This window comes from Pleurodeles waltl, chromosome 1_2, assembly GCF_031143425.1.
Source record: "Pleurodeles waltl isolate 20211129_DDA chromosome 1_2, aPleWal1.hap1.20221129, whole genome shotgun sequence".
NCBI classification, from domain to species: Eukaryota; Metazoa; Chordata; class Amphibia; order Caudata; family Salamandridae; genus Pleurodeles; species Pleurodeles waltl.
Genome location: NC_090437.1, coordinates 153,180,080 through 153,196,163, shown reverse-complemented (window position 1 = coordinate 153,196,163; position 16,084 = coordinate 153,180,080). Strand labels below are relative to the sequence as shown.

Below are 16,084 nucleotides of genomic sequence, written 5' to 3'. Positions count from 1 at the left end.
TTATGTTTGTACGCAAATTCCTTCATCAGTGCCAGAAGGAATAACTTATCATAGTTTGCCTTTAACCTATGGAATTAGTTGTAGTCTTCTACTAAAAAGGCTTTATAATCAGGAATACATTCAGTATTGCTATTGTAACCTAGATGTTGTATTTTCTTTAATTTCCATTAATTAGCATTTGAGGAACATTGCCAAAGAAAGAGATATTGACATTGTGAGAGGTTTCTTTGATCCTACACTAATCTTTGGGACTGCCTATGCACATAACCTTACATGTTTGCTTTCACATGTAAAAAAGTCCTTTTTAGATCAAACTGATGCCAGAAGAAAAACTTTTAAGAAGATAGAGAAAGGGTTAGTGAAGGAGACATTTAGAAACTACTACGCATTTAGTGAAACTAAAACATAAGGTAAATTAGCTTTCGATGCGCAACCTGTAGGAAAGCTTTGCATTTATAGACCACAATCCAGAACTGATACTAACTTTGTTGGAACAAGTGAATGCAGATATATGTATTTCAAGAATACATGGGACATTATGCTAAATGACCAGGACCCTGTTATTCCAGGAGTTTATTACATCTGTGGAAAGAATGCTTACTATTGTCTCTCATGGGGATGGTATGGGACTTGCTATTTGGGAGTTGTATTCCCACAAATTTACCAGATTGACAACATAGATGACACATATAATTCGAATGAATTGCAAAGACCAAGACCAAAAAGAAAAACCTATTCTGAAATAATTGAGGATATATTTGGGGCAATTATTCCTTCGTAGGAGTTCTTCTGAATGCTCTGAAAATTAGAAAGTTGTTTACTATTGTCGACAAAATGCTAACTGATTTTTCTGGAGCTGTAGTTTTAATGGATACTGAAATGACTGTGGTCCATTCAATGTTTTTCAGAACAGTCTTGCGTTAGATATCATTTTAGCAAAAGAAGGCAGACTCTTCCAGATGCTGAAATCAAAACATTGCTGTACATCTAGCCCTGAGAATAGTAAAGGAATTAGACATTTTATTAAGAACCTCACAAATTCAAATTCAGACCTAAAAGAACTGAAAGAACCAGGGTTATGGAAAATGTTGGAAAAAGTGTGACAAATGTGAGAAATTGGTTGGTCAATCTTGGCAAAGGATTGTTGTAAAAATTCTGAGACCATTATTGATTGTAATTACTTGTGTCATTTGTACTATTGGATTTTACAAACTTTATAAAATGATTAAGAGAAAACAAATGAAAAATGATCATAAGGAGGGAGGAATTGAGACTTGAGAAACTGAGAAGCAGACAAATTTATGATTTAAGACAAAAAGAAAATTGGAGAAATACAAGAAAGAATAGATGTATTTGAGAGACTAAGTTTTAGGTTAACAAAAAATGAATTAATAAATTAGTTAATATAGTTTTGTGATGACATATATAGTTATCAGAGGAGGGATTGTTAAAGTTTGAAAAATTCTAATAAAATTGCGTGATTAACTGAAAGAAAATGTGCGTTTAAAAAGTGTAAGGCTGAAATGAAAATGAGGCCTACACTGATAACTGACACAGAGATTTCAAAATTAAAAATAAATCACTGTCTAAATATATTTTATGCTTACTAACGGAGAGTAATGGAAAAAAAATAATTACATGTTTAGAAAATGAGTAGTTTGAGTTTTATGAAATGTTGTAGTGCACATTTTACTGCATTTTTAAGTAGGCTTATGTTAAGTTAATTCAGATGAAATAATGTGAAGCTTAGAAATGTTGATGGCAGTGGAACGTTTGTCCTTTCTGAAACATCCTATGTGATGATCTAATGTCCGAAAGAAATGTTCTTGTTCTGTAACATTTTATTTAACTTCCTAATAGATAATGTTCCACAGAAAACAATGGCTTTCAGTAGTTTTATGTAACTTGAAACATTTTATCTGTGTAACGGAAAACTGGTGACGACAGAAGAAGCCGCCGAACCAATAAGAGAGAAAAATGAAAACAAGAATGTAAGGAAGAAGCATTCTTTTAATGTAATTGGTTCTGTCCCAACCATCTCATAAACTGACCAAAGTTAGAGTAGCTATTTAATTTCTGTGGCTTTAATACAGCAATGTTTAGGTGCTGTTAGTTCAGACTTAATTTTCTTCTTGCCCAAGAGCAGATTTCTTCTTTCTTGCTTTTTTAGCCACAGTTACTGTCTGTGCTGTATTAAAATGTGCATTTATTTCTGCAAGTAAATAATGTGCTATGTGCCACTTACAGTTCTGATGCATTAAGGCCGAATATTACTGAACTGTTTCTCCATATGTAGCTGTACACTGAAGATGACCATAAGATGCTCAAATGAAGACCTTGCTGAACCCATTAAGGAGAGGTATACCAAAGATATCTTGTCTTTTTTTTTTTTTTGCAGGTTTACATGTTTTCATGTTTTTCTCTTCTAGAAACCCAACCGCTATTTTTGCAAATGCCATAGATAGATCTTTGCCAAATTAGCTTTTGTCTTCTTTTTCTCTTGTTGCATGAAGACCAACATGCTTATTCTAATTAGGGTAATAGTTAGAATGTCACATTCTGAATTTGGCTGCACACAATCACGGATTGTGAATAATAACTCTGTGTTAACTCAATGTATTCAATCTCAACTGTGCATTTGATATTGCTGTTATTCTGTATTGTGATTCTTGAGTACCTAATAATTCATATTCTGTCAAAGCCGAGATTCTTTAGAAGGTTTGGTCAACCTGTGTTATTCATGTATCTTTATAATAATTTGGTTTTGCTCTTGATTTACAGGATCTTAGAATTGTTAAATCTAAAGGGCAATAAATGTTTGAACTTTACTAAACTGGTGTGGGGAATCATGGCCAAATAGTTCACGGTGCGTACAAATTATTGACTCTAATGTTGATTAATGATGATATTGTTTGGTTTTGTTTATTGTTGATTTAGTTTTGTTCAGAGCCAAACACTCACACCTATCTGAGTCCAAAGGTTCATTCGAGCGCATGAGGGTAGATGGTTTTCTACCCTTACGTGGCCCCTTATCAACGAAATATCAAAACACATAAGGTAGGACGTGCCAGCAGCCCTACTCAGAATATTTGACATGTAGGTCCTACTCGTTCATCAATGAATAGTATTTATCTTTCACACACGTGGCCTAAACATCTATGCCATTGAATTAACAGTCATCAGCATCCGCCTCGCTGGGCCCTCCATATAGGGAAGAGAAATTCTTCCTCACCTGAATTTTTTTTTACTAAAATTAGATATGTGCAGCAACCATTTTTAGTTCCTAAAGCCCGCTCATGATTAAAAATAACATACCATGTGCAGACAATTTTAAGAAGAACAGCTGTTCTTTTTGAGATGTGTGCTATACACAATAGATAAAAGACAAATTTTTCAGATCCTGTTTGGGTGATGGTTCCTCTCTCTCTCTATATATATATATATATATATATATATATATATAGAAAAGTTGCAGATGATGACAAAGTAAGCAAATTGGTGAGAACCTGCCAATGGCTTCATTGTGGTTGCTTACGCGAGGCACTTCCCATATCTTTATGCATCTTTACATTTACCTTTTTTATGTATGGTTTATACTGAGGCGCAGGATTTGTCTTGTTAACTGTAAAACCCTTACTAGGGGCATTCCTAGATAGATACTAGAACTGTTTCTGCCCTAATGGAAAATCAAGGGATGCCATGTATTAAGAAATAGGTGTGTGAGACGTAGCAAGGGCTTTTGTAATGACCAATTAATAGTTATGTCCGCCATACCTTTCAACAGAAAAACATTCGCTGGTCACCTGGTTCAAATTGTCCAGAGGATTTTTTTATATAAAGGGTGACACCATCTGCATACATAGACACAAGCACTTAGCTGGGCATGAACGCAAGACTACACTGCGAGTGGTCATGTTGAAGCCGGGCCACCAAGAGTTCCATAGTTATGACAAATAGGTTGGTTGATACGGTACAGCCCTGCAGGGTGCCGGGTAATATTGGAAATGGGTGGGTAATCACTCAATTCAACAGCAGCCAGGTAACTGGCTGGGCGCAAAGAAGACCAATCAGGCAGATGAAATGGGACTCATTCCTAGACGTGACAGCGATGCAAAGATGTATGATCACTCGGGTGAGACAAATGCCACAGCCACATCTATAAAAAAAAAAAAAACTGAAACTGCTTGCAGAGCCGGGTCAATGGTGCGCAGGAGCACGAAGAAGGTGAACAGATTGTGTGCCGTCGACCTGCCTGGGACTAACCCAAATTGGGGCGAGTCAAGAGTGGTAGGAGCGGGAGCAATCTAGATGCTGTCAGCTTGGCCAGTATTGTGTTATCCATATTGATCATGGACAGCCGTCTGTACAACTTGCATCGCTGTGCGTCTTTATGCGGTTTTCGTATGTTAACAATGAGAGCCTCCTGTAAGGATGGGGGAAGCACACCTGTCACCAGGGATTCCTCATACATGGCAAGGAGTTTAGGGGCAAAGAGTTGAGTAAACTCTTTGTGGAAAGCAGCCGTGAGGCCGTGTAAACCGGATGAATGGCAGTGATAGCCTGCATGACCTCAACCGTAAAAATCTCATCTTAAAAACATTCAGCGTCCTCCTTCTAGCCCAAGCAGCTGCACCGTATCCAAGTGGGCCACAAAATTACAGTGTTGTTCAGGCATTCGGGACATATAAAGCGTAAAATAAAAATTGGCCATCTCTTTCTGTACTGCCCTGGTACCGACATGCGTGTTTGATGATCCTCACACAATTCGACTATGTAATTGCTCACCCACAGTCTACACAGCAGGGCAGCCAGCGTCCTCCAGGCTCTCTCGACTTCACCGTAATGGTGGGAATGGGCCTTTCTGCCCAAAAAATAAGTTTTGCCCTGCACCAAGTCTTCAAATTCTGTGAGCTTGCCGGGAATGGGCGCAAGCATTGATGCCTTACAATCCGCTAAGTACTGTAGTTCTAGAGATTGAATTTCATTCTCTATGCGACTAGGATCTTCCCGCAGGACGGCCAGCACATTTGCCTGCTTCGCGACACACACGCTGTGAATGACAATCTTCCCATAAATTGGACTGTGAGGTCACCAAGTGTACATTTAACTCAAAGTATTCTACAATGGCCGACTTGACCTCGTCTCTAAAGACCGGGTCGTGTAACGAGCTAGCTGGAAGTTGCCTCATAAAGGCCTGCATCTTATACTAAGGCGAGGCCATCTCCAACAGGACAGGCGTGTGGTCAGAAAGTGTGCAGGGCCGATCTATGATGCAGGTCATCCATGTATCAACATCGCATGTGGTCAGCCAATAATCTATTTGTGACCAAGTGGTATGTGTGGTGGTGATAAATGTGCCCTGTGTGCTGGCCACATGTCGGGAGTGCCAGATATCAATGAGATCATTGTCCATTATGAGTCGTAGATGCACAGCGGCTGTTGGGGGCAGAGTTGTCTAGTGTCACTGGGTCTGTCGGCAAAGAGGTCTAATGCTATACTGAAGTCACACCCCTCCATAGCTGCACCCCTCGTCCAAGCGTATGTGCAAGCCTCCAGTTTTCAGCAAAGAAATGGGGGTTGTCTACGCTAAGGCGTAGATAACAAGAAGCCTAAGAAGGTGACCCTGCAATGTCCCCGAGAACATGACGCATCATCCAGGGCCCACACAGTGACCTTAACTTTAATTATTAGATCCACAGTCTTACAAGTTCCACAGAGCAAATCTTGAACTATTTTCTTAGCGAGTCCAGCATTGTGACTATTAAAAATATTCTTCTTGCCGCCTTGTGTCGTTTTTCACTTACCTCACTCTAAACCTAGCTCAGATATTACGCTTGTAACTTGCAACTGTGCTCAACATAGTACTGACCAGCTGGGGTCCTTGGATTTATCAACAAGTCCTCTAGATAATAACTCTGGCTTGCATTTTCTTAAAAGCTTACCACATTCTGAGTAAGAAGGGCACGAACATTAATTACAGAAAGTATGATCTCTTGCACAAAATATTTTTGAATCTTCAACTTTTCCAGCACAGTGGAAGTTGTACCTTAACTAAGAATCCTTAGATAACTTTAAAGTAAATAAATAAAAAATAAAAATTACCTTCATACGTACAAATCGACTTTATGCCAGGCCTGAAATTAATTCTATTAAGACAGATGTGACTTGGCTTCTAACAAGTCAAATCTAACTTTCAAATTGCTCAGTGAAAATTTTTTTTAAAATGTTTTAACCACAAGTTTCTACCATCATAAGCCAAATGCACAAAGCATTGTGACTAGTGTCTCTATCTTCAATACATACAGCTGCCAACCCTTGCTCAGGAACCCATTATCACTTCATTTTAGACCGATATCATTTCTAACTTCTGGTGCTAAACTCAAGAAGTGCGTTGTATCAGACCAGCTAAGTAATTATGGTGAATAACATGCTAAATGGGGAGATTCCAAGTGGATTTCCGTTCCGACCAGTTCACTAATTCATTTATGATCTCTTTTCTGCCTGACCTACCTCTGACAAGAAATCTAGACACAGCCAAACTCCTACCTGCTGCTCGGGCTAGGCTTTTACTTGGTCTCCATGGGGTAGTACTCTGAATCAAGGTCCAAGCTAGCCATACCATTTTCAGACGTAAGGGATGAGCTGCAGTCACCCTTATTTAGGTCGCAGCAGCACAGTTTGAGTTGCAGTCACAGTTCGGGGTGTAGTGGCCCTGCTTAGCCATCATTCTGAAGTTCCTGCCCGGAATTGCAACCAGGAGATTATGATACCCACTAACAACAGGGGCACGCAATTAGCCCTCGTCCTTCCTTCTGGTAGAAACCACAAGCACCAGGGTCTTTGTTCTTCTGGCTGTTCCTGGATAGTCACACATTCCGCAGGTTCTTTCCCTCTCTCAGCAGAGAGTTTTGATTCGAGGCATCTCATATAACATGAAGATCTTCCAGCAAGACTTAAGGTGATATCCACTGATGCCAGGGAATCCGATTGTGATAGAGACACCATCCCTGATTGCACAGCAGTTCTCCGAGTGATCCACAGAGCACACCCTTCCTTGATCAGAGAACTCAGAACTGCAAAAATGTCAGTGTAGGAAGCTGCCTCTTTATATAGAGGACCAAAACTCGGTACAATGTGTAAAGAGTCCAGGCAAACCCCTACTAGTTTACAGAGGCACAAATGAGAATACTAAATGCTCTCTTTTGTGGTAGTGTGGTTGAGCAGTTTAGGCTTACCGGAAGGTAGTGTTAAACCTTTTTTTTCCACTCACAGAGGCAATACGTGAGACACACAATCAAGAATAAATCTGAGACCAATTTAAAAAAAAAAAAAAAACACGTATTTTTATGTAAATTTTCATAACAAGAGCTTCGCTATCAAGTAAGTACTTTTTTAAATATTGATTTTTACAAGTAGGTAAAATGTTTACTTAAGTGTCTTTAAGCAGCAATGCTCTGCAATGGGGAAAAGGGCATATGTTGCATACATTTGTTTACAGCTGGTTTCTGGGGGTTTCCTTCGGGACTTAGGGTCATAGGGGGCTGGCTAGGGAGCTGCAAGACAGTGGATTGGACTCTGCTGCTTCAGTGCATGCGGACTGAAGAGGAGTAGCTCCTCTACTCCAAGGGAGATTCTGGAGATTTTCAAAGGGCTGGCCGTCTACTAGGGTTCTTGGCAGATGCTCAGCTGCAGGAAGAGACAGTCACCATTGTCGAGAATGGTGCAGGCAGGGCTTGGTGCCAAACGCCCACAGCAAGTCTTCTGTTCTTGCGGCTCTTCTTGGTCTTCTTCTGGATCCATCGAATTTGAGTTCCTGGCATCAGGGGGTGCCTCCTAAATACTTAATTTAGGGCTCTAACGGGAGTGACATGTAGTAGCCAATGGGCTGCTTACCTTTAGGGTGATTACACCCACTATATGACCAGCTCTGTGGGAAGTGGGCATAACCTTGACCCAGTGAGCCCAATTCCACCAAACAGAAAAAATGGTGGAATTCTAAATTTCGTGTTCACATCAGGTAGCCCACCTTATGGGTGGAACTAGCCTGATAGGGAGCACGACTCCCCACTAGCTAATTTTCCCACCTGTCCTGATGCCAGTGGGCCCAGGGCGGGGGGGGTGAGAAGGGGGGGTTGGCATGTCCACTGACTGGGGAAGCCAGGGGTCACATAACAAAGGAAGCAGAGGCTTTTTAAGGTCTGCTGCTTGATATGCTGATAACTAGTGATCCTGCTTGTAGGAGGTGGTAAGATCTCTGCCTAGAACAGGCTTTGTTTCGGACCTCAGAGAGCGTGGGCTCTCAACTCCGTGGGGTCAGAAACTAGTCTGTGGTGGTAGGCTGGTCAGGACCAGTCAGCCAATACACTAGTAGATAGTAAGTTTTCAGGGGGGCACCTCCAAGGTGTCCTCTGGGTGCATGTGTTAAGAAATCCAACACTGGAATCAGTGTGGGCTTATTTATAAGAGATGTTTGATTTCAAACATCTTGGGTTTCAGTAAGCCACTGTGTAGCCGGGGAACTTGTAATTACCAGAGTACAGTACATGTACTTCCCTGTCCACTTGTAATTCCTAAGAATCGAATTAGACATCACTGGGGTATATCTGTTTTGAGCAGATATGTAAACACATGCAGTATAGTGACCCTGGTTAGCTGGAACCCAGTGCACTTTGGTCACAATTGCATCAAATACCAGACAGAAAGTGGAGGTGACCACATCCAAAAAGGGCACTTTCCTACAGGCAGTGAGTTCTACTTTTATACAGTCAAAGCAGACCAGACAGGAGAGGTAGAGCCACTATACAAATTCAGAACCAGTCTTTTCAGGGTCCTAAACAGGCTGCTCTCAAGGCAGTCTTTGTGTAGTGATGCCCCTCACGGAAGGTTTGTCTCCAGCCTGGATCGTCCACAATAGAGGCACATAAAAAGTGACTTTATGCAACTAAGAGTGAAGTTTCACCCTTAACTCCCATCATCTATCAAACAGAGTATTAGAGGATGGCCATTCAATAGCTCCTCTCAGAAGAGAAAGCCCAATTGAAGTTCTAAAGGGGCCTTGTTTCATCTGATCACTTGAGAGTCTGGATGGCTGCTCTCCAGCTTCAGACATGTTAACAGTACACTTTCACTATCTGGGAAAATATCTTGTGCACATGCCCAGGCCTCTGGCTTTCAAAGTAGGTCCCACAGGCCTCAATTACTCAGGCTTGCCTATATACACAATGAATGTAAACAGACCACAAACACACATAACATACAGTTGGGGTGTTAGCTCTAGGTTCTGGGGAAGCACACCTAAGTGAACTTTACACGAGTCAGCTAGTATGCTTCCCCTCCAGGGACACAGATAAAAGGATTTGGTCACAAGTGTGGACGCACAGAACATGAAATGTGTAATATGGAGGTTTGCCTGGTATGCACCTCAAGATGCAGAACCTCACTCAAGCTAAGGGACAGGCCTCGGTCTCTGCACAAATACTAAATTAATGTGAGGCTATGGCTCAAATTAAAAACCAGGATAACAGATGCATGCAGTTGGGCACTTATGGAAGCAGAACATGACTACATTGTTCTGACAATATTACTGTCCCAACATCTACTTTTAAATGTATGCATCTAACAGACACAATGTTTCTGTCCGTTGTAAAAACACCACCCATACATGTTGGAGGTCAGTGACAGAGGGGAACTTATGTTAAGTCAGACAAAAACCAACATTATGGGAGTAAACCCATTTTGAAAACACTATCTTGATGCTTACTGGTAGTATTTTGGCAGTAACAGAGCTGGTTTGTTCCCCTGATTGTTGCACTATTTTGCTCTCTGGTTTCTGCAAGGACCTACTACCAGCTACAACTGGTTGCTAATGGGACTGCAGTCAGTTGTTCACTGCCCACCAACATAACCATGCCCTTTCCTTTTTTAGCAAACCAAGAACAGGGGCTGCTTGTAAGCAACTGAAACCATGGACTAAAATGTAAACAGAGATTCCAAGCAGAACCAATTGCTTTGAACACACAATCTGTTGTTACTTTTTGTATAGTATAATATATATATATATACACATACATACACACACACTGCACAGCTTTTACCCTTCCACGGTGTGGACACTTGAGCACTGAGTACTTTATGGGGCAGTAAATATTTGTTATAAGCTTCGGTTTGTCTTTGTTCATTTAAGATGCACTGTAAAGTGACTGACATTTATTGGTGAGTTCAAAGCAATTGGTTCTGCTTGGAATCTCTGTACTTTGACTATTTTCTTTTTGGGGGTGGGCTCCCTGCTGTGGCCAATAACACTTTCAAGGCATTTTGTATGTTCTATAAAGCAATTTACAGAACTTCTCCTAACAAATGTATCCTCCACAAGCTGGGTTGACGGCTATAATGTAAGGCCTTATGTAGGGTGATGATGATAGTGGAGTCTAGAAGGGTCCTTAATAGTAGTTCCTAATCAGTTATTACCCTGCCGTTGTTGAACACCCGTCCTATCAACCACCAACTGATTATAAAAACTTTCTACAATTCTTGAAGTAATAAAAAAAAATCTCTGTTCACTGGAAAACTTTATCCTGATCTACTTAATAAAACTTATTACTGAAACTTATGTTGTGCTGAAAAACATCTCTCACCAGTGCAGGGAACCTGTGCTGGTGTATATGTGTCTTACAAAAACAATTCTTAACTACCCTCTGAAGTTGAATTCCGATCATGCTATACATCCCTTTCCTAAATTTTCATGGTCATCTTGCATAGAGGTGGACATCTCAATGCCTCTCTGTTTGTTTAAATAAGGTGTGCTGCAGTAGAAATGTGGACCTTTGGGTAACGAAGGAGAAAAAAGTTTCATACCAAGGGACACTGCTTTTCAAGCTAGGAAAATGATAAGAACAATCTCCTGGCTCCCATATAGCAACACCAGGAGTTTGCGCAAAACTGGAACAGACTAACTGTACTTTTATCATTCTATTATGAAAAGAGATCCGAGGAGATGCTATCTTCAAAGATGACCCTCATGCAATTGGAAGCATTAACAGTGTCAGGAGCTAGGGTCTAGTAGGCTGGGTGAAACCAGGTGCATGTGCTGGCAGATCTGTAGAACAAGGTGAGGAGACTTGGGCAAAATGTAATTAAATCAGTATACATTGTGTAAATCTAACATTAGTGGTCTTAGTTTTATTTAGGAACTGGTCCCTTAAAACAGAAAGAAAGACACACATTACAGAATCGCTGCAAATGAATCACACATTCTTTACATAATTTACACATTTTGCCAATTCAGAATTAAATCCATCCACTGCTATTACATTATAATCATCCTAAATACCACATTGATAATAAATGAGCCCATAAATAATCTATAGCCTTCCATATGATGCATATCCCAACCTCCAGGGACAATTAAAAACTTTGGCCACCACAGCCCTTAAAGGTCCTTCATATTGACTCATATTGCCTACACATACATTCAACTACATTTGCTTTTCATCCCAAATGTAACATAATAAACTAATCACACAAAAAATCCATCCAAATACTATTTCATCATAATAAAACTATCTAAAATGCCAAATCCGTTATGAATTTACCCTGGGATATCTTATTACTTTCTAAGTGGTTTATGCCTTACCCTCCATGTACAATGCAAATATTTGGGCACTGCAAACACAATAATCAACAGAGTCAGACTTTAAGCTCTTTAGTGCTACCGCATATTGTTGTACACTCAGCTTTATTCAAATAGGCAACAACCAGGATCTCCTAACACATGCTACTCACACTAGTCTCCATGAACCAGCTTTCATTGACATGCAGCCAATAATTGTTTTTCAGTTGTTTAGCACCCCCTTCTTAATGGATTCAGGATTGTTCCATGTCTCTCCCATGCCTAGTTTGTAAAACCATGATTGAACATAAAACCCAGGGAAATTTGGATCCCAGGTCCAGTTTTTTTATTTTAATAAATGCCATCTTACGGGGACCCAAGTCCTTGCTGGACCAAAGCCTTATGCAGTATAATAACTTGCAGACTTGCAAAACGAACAATGCTTTTTAGGGCCCAATCCTTATGTAATAGCCTCAGAGGGGCACTTTGCAAAAGGCTGGAAATGGATCTCATATCTATCTTCTGCTGTAGCTAGCTTTGTTAAGTTACATGATCCCCATATTGCAGACCCATCTAACGCAGCCTTAACTGCTTTGGCACAGTAATCTCCAAGCCAGGCAATATAGAGAGAATATAGGGCTCTTGTTATTGTAAATGCTCTATGCTATCTGTGCTGACAAGGACATAGAACTGGCCAGCTGTACCCTATAATAAACCGCTTAACTCCCTCCAAGGATGTTTTCCACAAATACATTTTTTCCCCTAAAGGATCCATGGGCATTAAAAGCCGTACTTTTTGTTTTGCCTGCATTCATTTCTAGTACATAGTGGCTACAGTAACTGGAAATTTATCAAGCAAAGTTTGCAAATCCACAGGGGTTCTGGATATTAATATTAATTTGTCTGCAGAAGATCTTTTGAACAGCATCAATTAAACGAATTGGTCTACAGTTGGCAGGTTGTCCCTATCCCCTTTCTCAAATATCGGCATAATTTCTGCTCCAGGTATCTGGGACATCTGCTCCTGCCACAACTGCATTTGCCAGCATCTTAATGTATGGCCCAAACTGAGACAGAACTGCAGCAATATTATCTAAGCCGGTGGTTTTTCCGACTTCATGGAATCTATAACTGACAAAATACTGTCCAATCTAAAATACACACAGTGTGTTCGATTTTCTTCATGTGCAGGAGGGCACTGGTTACTCTCATTAAGGAATCTGAAATTTGGATTTTGAGCCTTGTAGAGATCTTTGAAGTGTTTTGACCATACTCCGGGTTGCATATAAAATTCCTACCTAGGATTCCCTTGATTACCTTGGGGAAAAACCTGCCAAAATCCCCTACTTTCTTTGCTTTTTACTGTAATGACCAAATTCTTCCACTTGTCCTCCTCCCACTCGCTCTTGCTCACGTTTTGTACATGCGTGTATTCTTTCCCTGCGGCCACTAGTACATTTTTATTACCCCCTTTGACAGCCTTGATATACTTTGCCTTGGCATTTCTGCAAGAATTGTAGATCTAACAGTACATAATCAATATTACTTGTGGACTTACTCCTCTTAAAAGTATATTTGGCACCACAGACAGATGAGGAACATCCTTTGCATGCCCGCAACTCGTGCAAGAGAGAGGGATGCTATTTGTAGAGCCACCGAAGATACTTTTATTTTTTTTATTTTTAGGATAGTGGTGATTATTTTAGGGATATGCCATTCCTTGTACTCATCTCTCATTGATACATACATTGTTGTCTGAGGTTCAAAACTCTTATATAAATCTCCCGCAATTAGTAATGGGCAACTTACATTGTCCAGTTATTCGGCCAGGGTACAAATAGTTTTTTTAATCGTTTCCCTCAGTGCAGCGATTTTATAAGTGCTTCATAAATGGCTTCCTAGAGGAGGAAATAAGGAGCCCTAATTCATCAGGAGATGGTATATCATGAAGCTTAATTAGCCCCCGGGATAGGTGCTTTGATATAGACTGGACTGCTTCCACACTATAATTTAAATACCCTGCTCTATGAATGGGTGTTACTGCCTATATTTCTTGGAAAAGTCATACTTGATACTGATCAATACAATCGTCCCAATGGGAATCCGTAAACTTAGATCTCAAACCTCCCACGTTCTCAATAGTAACCTGATTATGTTAGAGTCTAGTACTGATACGATCTGGTTTGGAATGAACTCCAGATGTTGGGAAATCATCTATTTTAAGTCTAAAATACTAAACCCATTAACATTACTCCTAATACTTCTGACTTCCGGGCCCTCTCAATGAGTAACAAGAGGCTAATTTCCACAATTATGCTACTTGTGTAATTACGCCACAATCTGTGGTAAAGTTAGAGAACAGGAGCAGAACAAGACATCCTGTGGTTTGCAGCAATAGTTGTTTTCGCACTTTTTTTAGTTCACATAATTATATGTAATTTTCTGGAAATTTTGCAGAAGTGCATGAAAGCAAGTTACGCGAGTTTCAAGTAAACCTAATGGTGAATGTAGAAATTTAACAATATAGAAAAAAAAATCTTATCTACAGGATAAGATGCTACAGACACCCCTTTGAGAAACAATCCACGTGTTCTAAATAACACACTATGGCAATACTGTTGTTATATCAGAGCTCTCAGAATACCAGCCTACGATTTTAGCAAGGGGACATATTCTGCCTGTCTGATGATGCCACTTCCCGATTATACCAGACCCAGAATATGAAACAACTGTCAATGTCTCTAAAGAGGGTCTGTTGAGGCCAGAGTTTGATGTGAGATTATTTTTTTTTTTTTTTTAACTGTACTCATTTTAATAAAAACAAACTACTTCCACATTTGTAAAATACGTGATCACTTCGCAATTTATCTTATGAGTTACAATGTTTCTTCAGCCATCATCTGAACCTTGATATGCCTCCCTCTTCCCCTCCTCTTTTCCTCACTCCACCCACCGTCATCAACTAGTCTGACTGTTGTGTACTCTTTGGCAAACCCATTCAACTCACAATGTTCTCTTTTTGCCAAACTGTGAGGATTTACCAAGCAAGTGCAATGCTTGTAACAGTATTCTACTTTTTTAGATTGCTGGCCTGATTCAGTATCCAGAGGTGTGAGGTGAAGGTGGACTGTAGCCGAGGTGGCAGAATGGCAGGCTAAAGGATAAAGAAAGTGGCCCACTGAGTTGATAAGAGTGGCAGATCTTGGCAATTTTGAACTTGAAGTTGACGAGGGCTTCAGAATGTCATGGGGTTGCTCACAGGTAACTTTTCCGAGTACTGGGAAGAAGAAAACATTCAGCCATCACTCAATACTTCTACAAGAATATGGCAGACCTTTCACTCCAGTAAGCAATTATACCTCACCTAGGGACTGACTAACCTGGAAAAGATATCACAACCCATGAACATGAATCCCCCCCCCCCCCACTCCCTTCTGTTTCGTTTCATGTCTATTTACATTAGATTCATCCTAGATTCTGTATCTTCTCTTGATTTAAGGCTTTGGATGTCTATTAAATAAATCTACAAATTTCATTTTGCAACTGTAGGCAACAGAGAAGCAGCAGCATTCAAAGTTGTTGGGATATGGGAGATTGTTTTGTTTAGAACTCTTGGCCCATATTTTTCTTTTGTTGAGGACAAAAAGTGAAAACGTGGAATGGAGAATAGTATCTAAACAGAGACAAGAGATGTGAGAACACTTTTCAGCATTGTATTGTAGATATAATTAAGAACTTATCATCGTACCTTAAACCTACAAAATGGATTTTCCTGTGTGAAGTCCACTGGTGGGATGCTGTTGTTGAAGTATCCCTTGCCTGTCCCCCAGAAGGCTTGAAGCTGGTTCCATTTTGCTAGAATGGCATCTCTCTCATCTCCCAATAACGTGGGTGCCGACAGGGCACTAGCTGTGTTTATGAGCTGATTGGATTGGGCAGGATTACCACCCAGCTGATTGAATAAAGTGCCTAAACCTAAAAGAAACAGAAAACGGGTTTAAATAAGAACATAAATCTCTTCCTTTGAAATGGTTTAGTAACACTGTCAGACGAAACAAAGCTCCTATGTCATAAATGGAATGAAAACAAATCAAGCAGCTGGTGGGTCTTTAACCTATGGGTGCTAACCGCGCAGTAAAGTTTAGTAAATGGCCCATGCGATATAAACTCATCCAACTTGCTATCTTCTTAAACGCTGTCCCGCCAGCTATCCAATTTGAAATTGTGTGTGTTTTCAGGACTCATTGAAATCTGAATAATAATTTACACAAGTAATTTAAAAACCATAAGCCTCTGGACTTCCCACTTCTAACAAACTGTTTCTCAAGCTCTCATCTCTGCCCAAGTAGGCTAATTCTTCTTGCTTGAGCTCACAGGTCACCCATCGAAATTACCAATCTAGAAAACTTCTCTGCCCCAGTGCGTCATGCAATCTACATCCTGGGTAAGTGACTGCAGCTTTAACCTACTCAAAAA

General features: G+C 40.2%; 1 protein-coding gene across 2 annotated transcripts in view; it reads right to left on the bottom strand.

Moving 5' to 3' along the window:
* NUP54 (nucleoporin 54) overlaps nt 1-16,084 on the bottom strand; it is a 128,125-nt gene that overhangs the window by 83,562 nt on the left and 28,479 nt on the right. For both annotated transcript variants that reach the window (XM_069236842.1, XM_069236841.1), the window contains one exon: nt 15,357-15,583. In XM_069236842.1, coding sequence (XP_069092943.1) covers nt 15,357-15,583 — 227 coding nt within the window. The remainder of the gene's footprint in view (nt 1-15,356; nt 15,584-16,084) is intronic.